This window comes from Nylanderia fulva, unplaced genomic scaffold (assembly GCF_048542155.1).
Source record: "Nylanderia fulva isolate GAGA-0341 unplaced genomic scaffold, ASM4854215v1 Scaffold60, whole genome shotgun sequence".
NCBI classification, from domain to species: domain Eukaryota; kingdom Metazoa; phylum Arthropoda; class Insecta; order Hymenoptera; family Formicidae; genus Nylanderia; species Nylanderia fulva.
Window position 1 is genome coordinate 87,283 of NW_028190699.1, and position 17,718 is coordinate 105,000.

Sequence of the window (17,718 nt, forward strand, 5' to 3'; positions counted from 1 at the left end):
AAGGAAAAATCGTCTCCAAATTGGCCAGAGAATCCGCCCTTAATCATTGGTCCATTAGTTACCAGACACCCTGTTTATTAAAATATAATTATTATATAAATAATTAAATAAAAATATATATAATAAATAATTTATTATATTCATAAAAAAAATTTATGTAATAATTTTTTTCAGCATCGCAAGATCGGAGCAATAACATACTAGTCTATAAAAAAATATTTTAATTATTCTTTTTCAATTAATTTTTAAAACAAATTTTTTAAAATATTTTTATATATTCAAATACTTATTATATTATATAAAAATTATTGTGAATTATACTCATTGGAGTAATAATTATTGATTGAAGCCTGTTATGGCACAAACTGAACATCTTGTACATTGTCTGTATAATATTTTACTTATTTATAAAATGTATTTTATAAATAAATAAAATATTATATATATATAATATATATATAAGTTTATATATTTATATATATATACACAGATATGACAACCGTTATCTTGATTTTTACCGATTATTGATGTTACATTGTATAACTCTTATTTCTTTTTTTCTGCTACATAAGTACTTATGACGTGAAAGAACTTACGAGTAACGTATGATGGCTCAATGCGAGAATATTTAATCACGTAAAAAACTTGAGTTCAAATATATCAATATCAATTTTTTTATAATATATTATTGGAATATAGAAAATCATAGAAATATATTTTTTATATAGACGATAAACTTAAAAATTTGATATTGAAAATATTTTAATCATTTTACAACTACACATACTATAAATATATAAATGCAAAATAATTCCGTAAATAAATTTTAAGTAATAAATCAATTGCACACATGCACACAGCTGGTATGTAGATTTTTATTAAATTTATTTTTAAATTTGTTTTCTGAATTATTTTACACTTATATATAGTGTATGTAGTAAAAATATTTTCAATATATTAAAAAATTTTTAAATCGCCGAAATATATTTTTTTATCATTTTTCTATATTCTAATATATATATATATATATATATATATATATATATATATATTATATAAAAATTGATATTGATATATTTGAACTCTAATTTATATACTGGATGATATACTGAACATCCTTGCATTGATTATACATTACTCAACGTTCTTTCACGTTATAAGTATTTGGAGCAAATTATACAATAGCATCAATAATCAAAAAGAAATCAGGAATAATCAACATATCCCTTATATAATATATATATATATATATATATATATATATATATATATATATATATATATATATATATATATATATATATACGCACATATGTGCATAACCATATATACAATTTCCAAAAAGTGGGTGCTATTAGCTTTGCTACGCTATTATTGCCTTCTGCTACGGAAGGCCAGATAGCATTTTCAAGCCGCATCTCGCGTATACCGGCATGGTAGAGGAACAAGGAGAATACGTGATTATCGGTCCTTGTCTCTCTACGGTGCGTCCGCGTGAGCAATGCAATGGTGTATGTACGTGTACAAACATGCACCACTACATAAAACCCGAGAATTGATTTCTCGGCGTTGGCAACACTGAAATCGGAGTTTCGCGTTGTCACCGCGCGAGGTCTCCAACATCAATTCGGAGTTTGGCCGGCCGACCTGTCGATCATGAAGCTGTCGACCCTTAATTGCTGTAATAATTTACAATAATTTACAAGATTGTGGTATTTTTTTTCGATCCATCAGTTGAAAGAAAGTCGTAAACAAAAGGAATTCACAAAACAAGATGAATGCACCTCCGACCTTTGAATCATTCTTGTTATATGAAGGAGAAAAGAAGTTTGTTTATCTCTAACCTCGTTTGTGATAAAATACAATTAATCGAATTAGCTGATTTTATACATCTGTTTTTTTATAGGATAATAAAGGAACAAGATACAAAAGTGCCCAATGCTGCTATCTTTACAATCAACAAAGAGGATCATACTTTGGGAAACATGATTCGCAAGTAAGCATACCTGTTATTTGAATGTTACTTTCTCAGGTAACAAGCATATGGCATTTTGACGTCAAATGACGTTTTTAGACGTCAAAGTAACGTGGATTGACGTTTATAAGACGTCAAATAATATTATTAAACGTTAAATGATGTTATTAAATGTCAAAGTAATGTTGAATGATGTTATTAAATGTCAAAGTAATGTTGAATGATGTTATTAGTTGTCAAATGATTTTATTAGATGTCAAAATGACATTGATGTTATTAGATGTCAAATGACGTTATTAGACATAAAAGTGGCGTCGAATGACATGTGACATCAAAATGACGTCGAATGATATTAAACGTCAAATGATGTTATTAGACATCAAAGTGATGTCGATGATGTTATGTGAGATTGAATGATGTTATTAGAGTCAAATGATGTTATTAGACATCAAAGTGACATTGAATGACGTTTTATATGTCAAAATAACATTATGATGTCATTTTGACATCGAATGACATCAATTTGCTACTTGAGTCAGTTCTTCTTTTATATAATCAGTTGATAATTGTTTTTTATTCTACAGTCAATTACTAAAGGATCCTCAAGTATTATTTGCTGGCTACAAAGTTCCTCATCCGCTAGAACATAAGTTTGTTATTAGGATACAAACAACATCGGATTATACTCCACATGAAGCCTTTATGCATGCTATTACTGATTTAATTGCGGAACTTTCACTGTTTGAAGAACGTTTTAAGGTATATATTTTAATGCAGTTATATAATACAAAATATAAAAGGAATGTTTGCTTTGTGTATGTATTATTATGTATATGAATATAATTTATTTTTTTAGGAGGCGATTAAAGAGAAGAAGGAAGGTTTAGATTGAAATAAAAAAGGTGGAAGTTTTCTACAAACAGAAAATTTATCAAACTTTTTTCATCCAATACTTGATTCCTTAAATCCATATAATGCATCTATTAAATACATGACAAATACATTTTGTATAATAATTGTAAATAAATAATAATTGTACTAAGCATTTGTGTGTGTGTGTGTGTGTGAATTTAAAAGCTATGTTCATAACTATGAAAATTAATATCGTGAATTAATATATAATAACTGATGTTTAAGTTAAATTTGAGATTTTATGTATTACCACAGTGGTATTACATTACGTTATATATTTTTATTTCAAATATATGTAAAATTATATATTATTACATTGAGGTCGCATCTACAGAAATTAAATATGATTTTGGTTTATTGCTTACGATTTAATAAGGCTTATTTCTATAAATGTAAGGCTAACAAGCTATGAATATGGGCCTTAACATCGGCAGGAAATTGAAAATATTTATTTTCTTCTCTAGTAGTAAGTTGTAATGATAAATTGCAAAATGTGAGATATTTATTAGACAAAAAATAAAAAACTTATTGTATTTATATCTTTTTGTAATGAAGTTTTTAGATCTGTGTATTATATATCATCAATTTAATGCTAGTCAAAATGTAAATTTAGCATGAATAATTATAAAAAAAAATATTTTGACAAATGTATACATAATAATTATATACTTGGTAAGGCAATCCTTGAAGTTTTTAGATCTGTATTATATATATCATCAATTCAATGCTAGTCAAAAATATAAATTTAGCATAAATAATTACAAGAAAAATATTTTGACAGATTTATACATAATAATTATACTTGGTAAGGATCCTTATAAAATATTTCTTAGTTGTTTTCGTGCCAAAATCAAAATTAAACTATTATTTCCCAGAGGTTGAAAACATTATATAGACGCATTTCCCAAATAATTTCATATCAATTAAAGTAAAAAGAAAAATTTTTTTAAAGTTATGTCTGCTAACTATTTGCTCTCAATTAATTTTCTCTAATTATAAATAAACTATGAGTTTCTAAATTATGCAAACATCCCAAATAGACAAAAAGATATCTTTTAGAAATCTAAATTTCTTTACTAGATTACTTAGATTACTATATCTTGACATGTCTTTTATTTTGTACCAAAAGATATCTTTTAGGAATATAAAAGATGTCTTATACAACAGTTTCAGATATCTTTTAGACATCTATAGATGTCTTCAAGATATCTTGTAGAAATCTAAAAGAAGTCTAATAGTTATCTTTTAAATGTATAAGATATATTTTAGATGCTTGGAAACTATTTTCTAGATGTATTTAAGATATCTAAATAGATCTAAATTTATATCGGAAAAATAAATAACATATAGCATATGACAATGTTAAGTTTATTAATTAAAAGTTGCTGCCTAATTATTTGCAACAACTTTTAATTAATAAACTTAAGGGTCGGCAGTACACCCGCAGGCAAACTCCGAATTGATATTGGAGACCTCGTGCGGTGACAACGCGAAACTCCGGTTTCAGTGTTGCCAACGCCGAGAAACCAATTCTCGGGTTTTATGTAGTGGTGTGTCTGTACACGTACATACACCAACTGCATCGCTCACGCGGACGCACGTAAGAGAGACAAGGACCGATAATCACGTGTTCTCCTTGTTCATCTACCGTGCCGGTATACGCGAGATGCCGCCTGAAAATGCTTTCTGGCCTTCCGTAGCAGAAAGCAGTAACGTAGCAAGACTAATAAGCACCCACTTTTTGGAAATTGTATATATGGTTATGCACATATGTGCATAACGTATATATATAACATATATATATATATATATATATATATATATATATATATATATTATATAAGGGATATGTTGATTATATTCTTTATTTCTTTTTGATTATTGATGCTATTGTATATAATTTGCTCCAAATACTTATAACGTGAAAGAACGTTGAGTAATGTATAATCAATGCAAGGATGTTCAGTATATCATCCAGTATATAAATTAGAGTTCAAATATATCAATATCAATTTTTATATAATATATATATATATATATATATATATATATATATATATATATTAGAATATAGAAAAATGATAAAAAAATATATTTCGGCGATTTAAAAATTTTTTAATATATTGAAAATATTTTTACTACATACACTATATATAAGTGTAAAATAATTCAGAAAATAAATTTAATAAAAATCTACATACCAGCTGTGTGCATGTGTGCAATTGATTTATTACTTGAAATTTATTTACGGAATTATTTTGCATTTATATATTTATAGTATGTGTAGTTGTAAAATGATTAAAATATTTTCAATATCAAATTTTTAAGTTTATCGCCTATATAAAAAATATATTTCTATGATTTTCTATATTCCAATATATTATAAAAAAATTGATATTGATATATTTGAACTCAAGTTTTTTACGTGATTAAATATTCTTGCATTGAGCCATCATACGTTACTCGTAAGTTCTTTCACGTCATAAGTACTTATGTAGCAGAGAGAAAGAAATGAGAGTTATACAATGTAACATCAATAATCTTATATATTATAATCTTATATATTATATATATATAATATTTTATTTATTTATAAAAAACATTTTATAAATAAGTAAAATATTATACAGACAATGTACAAGATGTTCAGTTTGTGCCATAACAAGCTTTAATCAATAATTATTACTCCAATGAGTATAATTCACAATAATTTTTATATAATATAATAAGTAATTGAATATATAAAAATATTTTTAAAAATTTGTTTTAAAAATTAATTGAAAAAGAATATTTAAAATATTTTTTTATATTTAAAATATTCTTTTCCTCAATTAATCTTAAAAAAAATATTTTTAAATATTTAAAAATATTTAAAAATACTATATATTATATAAAAATAATTGTTGATTATTATATTGGATTATTAATTGAATGAAGCTAGAGCTTTTAATATGGCTTTTAATATAACACTAATACGTGAGCACACGGATGCAAATATTGAGAGATAATGTCAGCAAAAAGGCTATCATATTATTTTTATTTTTTTGTATATGTAATGCATATGTAAATAAAGAACAAAAATAAAAACTATTTTAAGATGACATTTTATAATTAATTTTCTATATGTATTTGCATTTTATTAATATGTATTACATTTTTGATATGTTTTTAATTTATAATTTATATAAACATAAGTATGAAATAAAAATTGAAATAGTTCTGAAAATAAGTATATTAATGATAAAATTATTCAAAGCAATAAAAAAATTAAATTTAATATTTTTTAGTGTTTGTACCTACATGGACGCTACTACATATGCGATGTAAGAGAGACAAAGATGGAATGATGCTCTCTCCTTGTCAAGCAGTCAGCATGTTACCACAGAAATTTCCCCTGCTCCTTATGAATCTAGTGAGAATCTTATCGTCCAGATATTTCATAAAATAAGTGACATAACTTCGTGAATTTTTTTTTAATATATTCTTTATATAATAAAGCAGTCCTCTAAAAGGCCGGATTTTACATTTTCGCTCTTAAAAATTTATAATAAATAAAATACGGACTCGCGGCTAACCCAACCTTACCCGTTCCTAGCTGTGCATTCCCCCAAGTTTATTAAAAATTTTTATTTTTATCTTTTTTTCATAAAATAGCTCTTTAGAGGACTACAAATGAGCTTACTGATTAAGAATACCCTAAATTTAATAAGATTCATTCAATATTTTCGCTAATATCTGGAAAATAAGAATCCGTAATTCCCGGCCGGCCGATAGGCGTCTCCACTATGTCGCCTGCCGACCCTTAGGGTGCGATTACATGGACGCGCGGAAACGCGGAAACGCGGAAACGCGGAAGAGAAAGTAACTAAACTTTACTAGAGTCCCGCATTTCCGCGCGTTCCGTTCCGTCTGTTTTGATTGCCTTATATTACATGGAGCACATTTTGAGCGGAAAAGCGGAACGGGGAATTATAAAATATTAATATTTAACTATATTTATTGATTAAAATGCTTGTATTCAATAGATAAGTTGAAAAGATGAACATATTAAAAGGAATTACAATGAATTAAGTAAATATAAATTTAAAAAATTAATACAAATGTCTATTTGTCACTATACCGTTCCGCTTTTCCGCTCAAAATGTGCTCCATGTAATATAAGGCAATCAAAACAGACGGAACGGAACGCGCGGAAATGCGGGACTCCAGTAAAGTTTAGTTACTTTCTCTTCCGCGTTTCCGCGTTTCCGCGTTTCCGCGCGTCCATGTAATCGCACCCTTAAGGGTCGGCAGGCGACATGGTGGAGACGCCTATCGGCCGGCCGGGAATTACGGATTCTTATTTTCCAGATATTAGCGAAAATATTGAATGAATCTTATTAAATTTAGGATATTCTTAATCAGTAAGCTCATTTGTAGTCCTCTAAAGAGCTATTTTATGAAAAAAAGATAAAAATAAAAATTTTTAATAAACTTGGGGGAATGCACAGCTAGGAACGGGTAAGGTTGGGTTAGCCGCGAGTCCGTATTTTATTTATTATAAATTTTTAAGAGCGAAAATGTAAAATCCGGCCTTTTAGAGGACTGCTTTATTATATAAAGAATATATTAAAAAAAAATTCACGAAGTTATGTCACTTATTTTATGAAATATCTGGACGATAAGATTCTCACTAGATTCATAAGGAGCAGGGGAAATTTCTGTGGTAACATGCTGACTGCTTGACAAGGAGAGAGCATCATTCCATCTTTGTCTCTCTTACATCGCATATGTAGTAGCGTCCATGTAGGTACAAACACTAATACGTGAGCACACGGATGCAAATATTGAGAGATAATGTCAGCAAAAAGGCTATCATATTATTTTTATTTTTTTGTATATGTATGCATATGTAAATAAAGAACAAAAATAAAAACTATTTTAAGATGACATTTTATAATTAATTTTCTATATGTATTTGCATTTTATTAATATGTATTACATTTTTGATATGTTTTTAATTTATAATTTATATAAACATAAGTATGAAATAAAAATTGAAATAGTTCTGAAAATAAGTATATTAATGATAAAATTATTCAAAACAATAAAAAAATTAAATTTAATATTTTTTAGTGTTTGTACCTACATGGACGCTACTACATATGCGATGTAAGAGAGACAAAGATGGAATGATGCTCTCTCCTTGTAAAGCAGTATTAAAAGCCATATTAAAAGCTCTAGCTTCATTCAATTAATAATCCAATATAATAATCAACAATTATTTTTATATAATATATAGTATTTTTAAATATTTTTAAATATTTAAAAATATTTTTTTTAAGATTAATTGAGGAAAAGAATATTTTAAATATAAAAAAATATTTTAAATATTTTTTTTCAATTAATTTTTAAAACAAATTTTTAAAAATATTTTTATATATTCAAATATTTATTATATTATATAAAAATTATTGTGAATTATACTCATTGGAGTAATAATTATTGATTGAAGCTTGTTATGGCACAAACTGAACATCTTGTACATTGTCTGTATAATATTTTACTTATTTATAAAATGTTTTTTATAAATAAATGAAATATTATATATATATAATATATAAGATTATAATATATAAGATTATTGATGTTACATTGTATAACTCTCATTTCTTTCTCTCTGCTACATAAGTACTTATGACGTGAAAGAACTTACGAGTAACGTATGATGGCTCAATGCAAGAATATTTAATCACGTAAAAAACTTGAGTTCAAATATATCAATATCAATTTTTTTATAATATATTGGAATATAGAAAATCATAGAAATATATTTTTTATATAGGCGATAAACTTAAAAATTTGATATTGAAAATATTTTAATCATTTTACAACTACACATACTATAAATATATAAATGCAAAATAATTCCGTAAATAAATTTCAAGTAATAAATCAATTGCACACATGCACACAGCTGGTATGTAGATTTTTATTAAATTTATTTTCTGAATTATTTTACACTTATATATAGTGTATGTAGTAAAAATATTTTCAATATATTAAAAAATTTATAAATCGCCGAAATATATTTTTTTATCATTTTTCTATATTCTAATATATATATATATATATATTATAAAAAAATTGATATTGATATATTTGAACTCTAATTTATATACTGGATGATATACTGAACATCCTTGCATTGATTATACATTACTCAACGTTCTTTCACGTTATAAGTATTTGGAGCAAATTATACAATAGCATCAATAATCAAAAAGAAATCAAGAATATAATCAACATATCCCTTATATAATATATATATATATATATATATATATATATATATGTTATATATATATACGTTATGCACATATGTGCATAACCATATATACTTCCAAAAAGTGGGTGCTTATTAGTTTTGCTACGTTACTGCTTTCTGCTACGGAAGGCCAGAAAGCATTTTCAGGCGGCATCTCGCGTATACCGGCACGGTAGATGAACAAGGAGAACACGTGATTATCGGTCCTTGTCTCTCTTACGTGTGTCCGCGTGAGCGATGCAGTTGGTGTATGTACGTGTACAGACATACACCACTACATAAAACCCGAGAATTGGTTTCTCGGCGTTGGCAACACTGAAACCGGAGTTTCGCGTTGTCACCGCACGAGGTCTCCAATATCAATTCGGAGTTTGCCTGGTGTACTGCCGACCCTTAAGCGTAACCTGTGTATTCTAGTGTAATCTAGTGATTTAATAAAAGATACGCCGTGGTTACGCTATTCTGAAGGACGGCATTCACATAGAACGTATTGCGCGGAACGTGTAACTAATACAACCAATCATAGATTAGAGTTTCCGTTGTATGCTTTAACAGAAATGCTAAATTGGACTTGTAATTGGTTTTCGTAACCTATGTGTCCCGAATAATACACTTCATGGGGAACCGATGCTTTGGGTTCCGTAAAACGCGCATATTTAAAATGGCTGGCAAAGTGACAAGATAAACGAAATATGTAGAAGACGAGAGCCCTCACTGCTTCGATCAAGAGTTTATCCAAAGTATCTGTAGGACCTACCGCAGTCTTTGCATTCTCTTGGATTATTAAATAAATAAATACATTTAATTACTATAATACAATAAAATGATACAACAAAATATATGCAAAGAATGTAGAAAACATACTGTTATAACATATTGTCACGACAAAATTTTCATTTACAACGATGCGATCCTTATCTTCCACATAATGCTTGAAGCATTTATGCTCGACAAAATTAGTAGAAAATTGGAACAGCCATTCACAATACCCGCATTTGTGCTGAAAAGATTCAAACATGCAATGTAGAAAATAATGCATTATGATGTTCATATTGCTCAAAATTCTCAAAAATTCATGCATGTAAAACAAGAAATAAATATATGTTAAATATTAGAGAAAGAGAAAACAGATTTCAAATGCAAAAAGTACGAAGACCTACTAATATACAATTTAAACTTGAAATTTTGTATCACATGTCGCGTGAGCAGTAAACTGTTTTTAATCGAACGCTATTAAAGCTTATATAATAAATTAGATTTTTGTTAACTTACCCTTATTTGATTATTCTTGTTTATTTTATTAATGTATAGGTATGGATGGATTAAAATTAACTTCTTCTTTGTCTTTAGTCTTTGGCAGAAGAACGCACAAATGGAGTTGTGTTTTTTTTTTTTTTTACAAATACGCATCAGCGTTTCTTCCGCCAGAAATTGAATTCGGCGTAACGATAATAGCGTACAAAGCATAAAATAACTAGACAGAAGCTGATACTGAAATGAGACGATGTGATTGGTCGGCGTAAGTTACCGCAAGTTACGCGTACGCAAGTTACGTCTCATGTGACGGCACCCTAAATATTGCTTCCTGTGTGCAAGAATCATAAGACCGGCGTCCCATGGAGCGGATTACGCGGAAACGGAACCAGCGGATCGGCAATCACGGAATCGTTCCGATGGAGCTCATCGATAAGTTCTATCGGAACGATTCCGTGATTGGCGATCTGCTGGTTCCGCTTCCGCATAATCCGCTCCATGGGACGCCGGCCTAAGGATCTACAGGTTATTCAGCCAGAAGAATAATAAATAAATAAAAATATTGAAATTGGTGATATTTTGAATGAAAAATTGATTGTCAAAAATTAAAGCTACTGCGCTAGCAAGTGTCTATATTTGTTATATCACTATATTGCCATGAATGATTGGAAAGCACTGGTAAATGTTGACCACATTTATCAATTGTAGTAATGTAGTAATAGGAAGAGCGGGTGGTCCCTAAATGTCACTTAGATCTAGGGGTCGATTGTGTAACTTTTTCTAAAGTAAAAACGTGAAAAGTGAAAAATTTCCACCAATCACGCATTGATTTTAAGATAAAATCGATGTGTGATTGGAAGAAATTTTTCACTTTTCACATTTTTACTTTAGAAAAAATTACACAATCGACCCCCTAATCCTTTGATTCATCTAGTTCCATAAATGTGGATCTACTGAGGTCTGGGGTCCTGGGTAGACTCAAACCTCTGTTACGCTTACTCTTTGCCTCAGGACTCAGGCAAGTTTAGCGACACAGCGTGCACGGTTATCCGACACCCTTTGACTATGGATGATTGGAAAGCACTGGTAAATGTTGACCACATTTATCAATTGTAACTTCTAAAAAAATTTTATACATTATTAATATATATATATATATATATATATATATATATATATATATATATATTTAATAATTTATTATATATTTATCAATATTTTTTCGTGAAAGAGATTATTATTAATATAAGTAAATAACAGTTTTTGAATTTTATACAATATTCAATTTATATATTATTACATTTTTTATATTTATTATATTAAATTTATTATATTTATTAAATCATAGGCTTATAATTCGAGCAAATAGGTCTTTATTATTATATTGTAAATTCCTTCTTGAGTTATGTAAATAATGTAAATAGTGACTCATATTTTATACATTCTTGTTATAAGAGAAAAATATTTAGAAAAAATACTGTGAAACAATTGTACAAAATTTATTTAATGATTTTATTTATAAATTATTGTCTTTAGTTATAATAAAAAATATTGCCTGTCAAATAAGTTTATGATAAATTGAATTTAATTGCTCTCAGAGTGATTTATTCAAACCTTTGTAACACTAATAAATATGACAGCAGATGTAAGAATTTCTGATATTTAATGTAATAAAAAATTTAAATAGGGGCTTGTGGACACGCTATGCAATACATGCATTCAATTAAAATGGAAAGAACCTACGAGTATTCAACAAGAAGCCATTCCTTTGGTACTTCAAGGTGAGATTTTTAACAATAATAAAATTATACAACTAAATTTTAAAAAGCAATGCATTGATATCGATAGAACTATATCTGTTTTGATGATTGATAGGCAAGGATGTGATAGGATTAGCAGAGACTGGATCAGGAAAAACTGCTGCTTTTGCATTGCCTATATTGCAAGCATTATTGGAGAATCCTCAAAGATATTTTGCACTTGTACTGACACCTACGAGAGAACTGGCCTTCCAGATTTCAGAGCAATTTGAAGCGCTAGGTAAGAATAATATATTTTGCTCCAATCACTCTATTTGTCACCATGTATTTGTTTCAGGTTCCAGCATAGGTGTAAAATGCGTAGTGATAGTAGGTGGAATGGACATGCATGCGCAGGGACTACTATTAGAGAAAAAGCCTCACATCATTATCGCTACACCTGGTAGATTAGTCGATCACTTGGAGAATACAAAAGGCTTCAATTTACGGCAATTAAAATTTCTAGTAATTATTACATTCATTTATCTCGATGATTGTTGAATTAATTTTCTAATCTTATTTTCTTATTTACAAGGTAATGGATGAGGCAGATCGTATCTTGAACATGGATTTTGAGGTGGAGGTTGATAAGATTCTCAGAGTTATTCCGCGAGAAAGGAAGACCTTATTATTCTCCGCAACCATGACGAAGAAGGTGCAAAAGCTGCAACGTGCGTCTTTGCGAAATCCCGTGAAAGTCGAAATGTCCACCAAGTATCAAACTGTAGAAAAGCTGCAGCAATATTACATATTTATTCCAGTGAAATTCAAGGTGATTGTCAACAAATATAGCAGCATGATCAGTCAAAATAGCTATTCAAGCTGCCAACTGATAAATATTTCCTATATAATGTATATTAGAAGAAAAATGTTCCAAACAAAAGTTGTAAGACTTAAAAAAACGCCTTTAAGGACAATATTAATTTGACAATGGGCACAAGTGGCATTAGTAAAGCAGAACAAGATCAACTTATAAATTAGGGGGTTCCATTAAAAAAAGTTGTTTTAATGAAACCCCCTAATTTTTGTTAATATTCTTGTAGCTTATCTCGAGAGCTTTCCAAAACATTATAATAAAGTATTTTTCTCTTAAGCACTTTTTAAATTATTTAAGTTTGAATTTTACATTTTATGTCAAAAAATTGTTAAATCTTAATAACTCGAAAAGTACTTAAGAGAAAAATATTTTATTATAGTGTTTTGGAAAGTTCTTAAGATAAGCTACAAAAATATGTGATGAAAAATAGTAGGTTCCATTTAAGAAATTGAAGGCGGTCTTCAAATGATATAAAGTCAAATCAATGACATCATCTTATATCCCCCCCCTCCCGCAGTAAAAAAACTTGTTTGAAACATTTTTTCGTATCTCTTATAGTTTTCGCAATATTTGCCTGGGGTGATTAAAATGAATCACCCTGTAATTTATAATTATATAAAAAATTGTAAGCTTATATAAAATACTTTTGTGTGGTAGAATGTGTACCTGGTGCATATCTTGAACGAACTGGCGGGCAACAGTTTCATGATATTCTGCGGAACCTGCAACAACACCGTAAGAACTGCTCTATTATTGCGGAACTTAGGATTCACGGCGGTTCCTTTGCACGGGCAAATGTCGCAAAACAAGAGAATCGCCGCGCTGACAAAATTTAAAGCGAAGAATAGATCCATACTAATTTCAACAGATGTTGCCAGCAGGTTGGGACCCTTCGTTACAAAATATAAACTATTTTGTTGAATGTTAAAGGAGTAGATTTTAAATTTACATTTTTTTCCGATAGAGGGCTCGACATTCTGTTACAAAATATAATTATTTTATTGAATGTTAAAGGAGCAGATTTTAAATTTACATTTTTCTCCGACAGAGGGCTCGATATTCCGCACGTGGACATCGTTATCAATTTTGATATACCAACGCACAGCAAGGATTATATTCACAGAGTGGGTCGGACAGCGCGTGCAGGTCGATCCGGTCGTTCGATCACCTTTGTTACGCAATACGATGTCGAGCTGTATCAGCGAATAGAACAGTTGATATCGAAGCAGCTGCCATTGTATTCAACAGAGGAGGAAGAGGTGATGTTACTGCAGGAAAGAGTGAGCGAAGCACAGCGAATAGTAAAAATGGTAAGAGTTAGTTTAACTCTCCATCAGCAGTCGGGGTCTTTTAAGGCACAAGCTAACTTCTATTTGTTGTTCAAATTTTATTTTATATAAAAATTGAGTTTAATATTTGACTTAAAAAGAGTGACCGCAAAAACAGGCCTAAATCCGCCCGTTTTTGTGAACAACGAGTTTTGATACGATGTTGGTAGTAAATTATTGTATACCATCAAACATTGATTCCCTAAAAATTTCGAATTGAGCATACCTTTTATTACTGAAATATGAAGGGTTGAAGTTGGTATTATTCACGAATAAAGGGTACGCCATTTTACACGTTCAACACAAAATATCTCTAGATTATTTCTCATATCAAAAAATGTTTCAGATAAGATTTGTTTATCTGTTAGAAGACTAATTTATCGTGACCTCAAATTGACATTTAAGTCAAACTTGTGAAGGTCATTTAGAGGTCAACTTGCGAAATTCAATAAAATGTTTTTCAACTAATGTCAGATACCAGCCTCTGCGGTCTAATTACTCGTGACTTCAAATGATCTTTAAGGAATAATTTGTAAGGTCATATAGAGTTCAAATGGGCATTTCTAGAAAAATTCGAGATAAGTACTGAAAATCGCAAATTGACCTCTAAATGACCTTCACAAGTTTGACTTAAATTGTCGATTTGAGGTCATAAGGTCATAATTTGAGGTCAGGATAAATTAGTCTTCTAACAGATAAACAAATCTTATCTGAAACATTTTTTGATATGAGAAATAATCTAGAGGTATTTTGTGTTGAACGTGTAAAATGGCGTACCCTTTATTCGTGAATAATATCAACTTCAACCTTTCATATCTCAGCATTAAAAGGTATGCTCAATTCGAAATTTTTAGGGAATCAATATTTGATGGTATACAATCATTTACCACCAACATCGCATCAAAACTCGTTCTTCACAAAACGGGCGGTTTTTGCGGTCACTCTTTATTGGATACTATGATAGAGATATTAGCAAATAATTCAGAATTTTTTTATTTTCTAAATCAAAAATAATATAGGCTGAACTTAAAAGACCCAGTTCGCTGACGCAAGCAAAAATGATTGCTGATAGAGAGTTCGAATGGTTTGATAAATAGATATAGTACAAACGATGCGCAAATATATTTATTGTCTGTAATTCTGTAGGATATGAAAAATATCGAAGAGAATAAAAAATCAGGTAAACGTAAGCGCGGCGCCGGCAATGAGGACGACGATACGGAACAGTCTCTCGGGGTGAGAAAAAGGATGAAAGCGAAGAGTAAAAGAAAATGAGAATGCTAGATATTGTAAAGTATGTTATTACAATGATATATTAATTTTATTTTAATAAAGTCCCTTTTCTTTCTACGACTTTCGTACTTTAAATAAGAAATTTAACAATCCTTTCTATCTTGATTAAGTATCTTATTTGAAAATCAAAAATTCTTCATGTCATTTAAGTTCTCATCTCATATTTATTGCATATTAATATTTTTTTGTTAGCTCTTTACATCAGTTTTTAAGGCTCCTAGATCCTCGCCGCGATCATGTTAGATTTTGACGTCAGAGGTAAGAAAGCACACGCTGAAAATTCTTAGATGCTATTTTTGAATAAAAAATATTTTGATGACTAAAGTCATCTAAGAATTTTTAGCGTGTTTTCTCGCCTCAGACGTCGCAATTTCAACATGGATCGTGATAAGCCAGGAAAAAATGAAATGTACAAAAGTGCTCCTGTAAGGCTTGAAATGCGACAATTAAGGCTCAGCAATAAAGCAAAAATAGTTATATTGAAGAAATTAGTAATGTATTTTTTTAACGATTTGAAGTCTTTGCACAGAGCAGTATATGGTATTTTAAATATCACTCAAAGAATCACAATAAAATGTATATTAAGTAAAATCACAATATTTTTTTATCATTTACGGCGAACGCGTTAGCGGGGAAATTAACGAAGCATCGAAGACAAAATTCGTTATTATACAACAAAGGTTTCTCTGTCATGCTTCTTGCATCGCTTCTATATTTTTGTGTTATCACAAAGCAGAATATCATCCCCTTTAAGAGAAGAAATGCAGATAAAAAGAAAAACACGTTCGTCCCTACAGCAGAAAAATATTATAACGACTGTTATTGTATGTACAACACTATCCTAAGTAACAAGCATACGTCATTTTGGCGTCATTAAATGTCATTTTGACATTTAATGGCGTTAGTTTGTCACTTAGGATAAGACTACTATTGTAAAATCGATTGTTTTTTTTCTTTTTTTTCATTAATCCTCTATAGAAAGTCGGTAAAATCCATTGTACAAGATTGTTTGTAGTACAAAATACGGTACAAGAAAACACAATAAGTGTTTCTTTCAAATTTACAACTATGATGCATTCTCTAATTATTAGGAGATTATTATATAATAATCGCGTGTATAAAGTGGCAACAGAGATTCTTAGTTACTCTTTTTACGGCGATTTTTTGAAAATGCATAATTATCTATATAATCGCAAAAGTTGCAGAAATTAATAAAATATATGTATGTATAAAATGTGCATTTCTCTCTCGAGAATATTCGGTGTTTTTCTGCCGTTGTTTACGTCTTGTATCATATTGCAAGAAACAATTAAAATGCTGCAAAATCTTTCTCATTATTTATATATATATATATATATATATATATATATATATATATATATATTCATATCACGCATTTACCTCGGTCATCAACGCGATACAAGCTGTGAAGAATTAATTTTCAATTTTGTGCAGGCAAAAAGTACTTAAAAATTTTCAGCACCTCGCGTATATCACGTTTTTTTAAAGACATGATATATATATATATATATATATATATATATATATATATATATATATATACAGGGTGAGCCATTTTAATCAACGCGCGTAAATATCTCATATAGTAAGCAAGATGGAAAAAATGGTTTGAACAAAAGTTTTTTGACTATGAAGGAAACATAAAATGGTGTTATTGATTTGACTTTATATAATCATTTAAAGGTCACTTTCAATTTCTTAAATAAAACCTGCTATTTTTCATTATATATTCTTATAGCTTATTTAAAAAGCTTTCCAAAATCCTATAATAAAGTGTTGTTTGATGAAGTACTTTTCAAATTATAACAGTTTAAAGTTTTTTTACAATTTTTTGGCATAAGATGTAAAATATCTTGTAAAATATTCAGTTCAAATCAATGACACCATCTTATGTCCCCCTCATAGTCAAAAAACTTGTTTGAGACATTTTTTTCCATCTTGCTTACTATACGAGATATTTACGTGCGTTGATTAAAATGACTCCCCCTGTGTGTATATATATATATACTGTC

The 17,718-nt window shown here is 29.0% G+C and overlaps 2 protein-coding genes across 4 annotated transcripts; both read left to right on the plus strand.

Moving 5' to 3' along the window:
- Window positions 1-1,607: 1,607 nt before the first annotated feature.
- Window positions 1,608-3,018, plus strand: Rpb11 (DNA-directed RNA polymerase II subunit RPB11). Its single transcript, XM_029307853.2, has 4 exons — window positions 1,608-1,827; window positions 1,907-1,996; window positions 2,560-2,734; window positions 2,832-3,018. The coding sequence occupies exons 1-4, from the start codon at window positions 1,775-1,777 to the stop codon at window positions 2,865-2,867; spliced, it is 354 nt and encodes a 117-aa protein (XP_029163686.1). The 5' UTR covers window positions 1,608-1,774; the 3' UTR covers window positions 2,868-3,018.
- A 7,912-nt stretch (window positions 3,019-10,930) lies between these two features.
- On the plus strand, window positions 10,931-15,742 carry pths (probable ATP-dependent RNA helicase DDX47). 3 transcript variants are annotated; one of them, XM_029305758.2, is made up of 9 exons: window positions 10,931-10,973; window positions 11,383-11,534; window positions 12,136-12,229; window positions 12,324-12,488; window positions 12,546-12,712; window positions 12,783-13,019; window positions 13,722-13,945; window positions 14,113-14,374; window positions 15,539-15,742. In XM_029305758.2, the coding sequence occupies exons 2-9, from the start codon at window positions 11,514-11,516 to the stop codon at window positions 15,665-15,667; spliced, it is 1,299 nt and encodes a 432-aa protein (XP_029161591.1). In that variant the 5' UTR covers window positions 10,931-10,973; window positions 11,383-11,513; the 3' UTR covers window positions 15,668-15,742. The 3 variants fall into 3 exon arrangements, with proteins under 3 accessions (XP_029161591.1, XP_029161590.1, XP_029161587.1); XM_029305757.2 differs by lacking the exon at window positions 10,931-10,973 and adding an exon at window positions 11,039-11,126; XM_029305754.2 differs by lacking the exon at window positions 10,931-10,973 and adding an exon at window positions 11,170-11,233 and having other exon boundaries at window positions 11,340-11,534.
- Window positions 15,743-17,718: the final 1,976 nt, after the last annotated feature.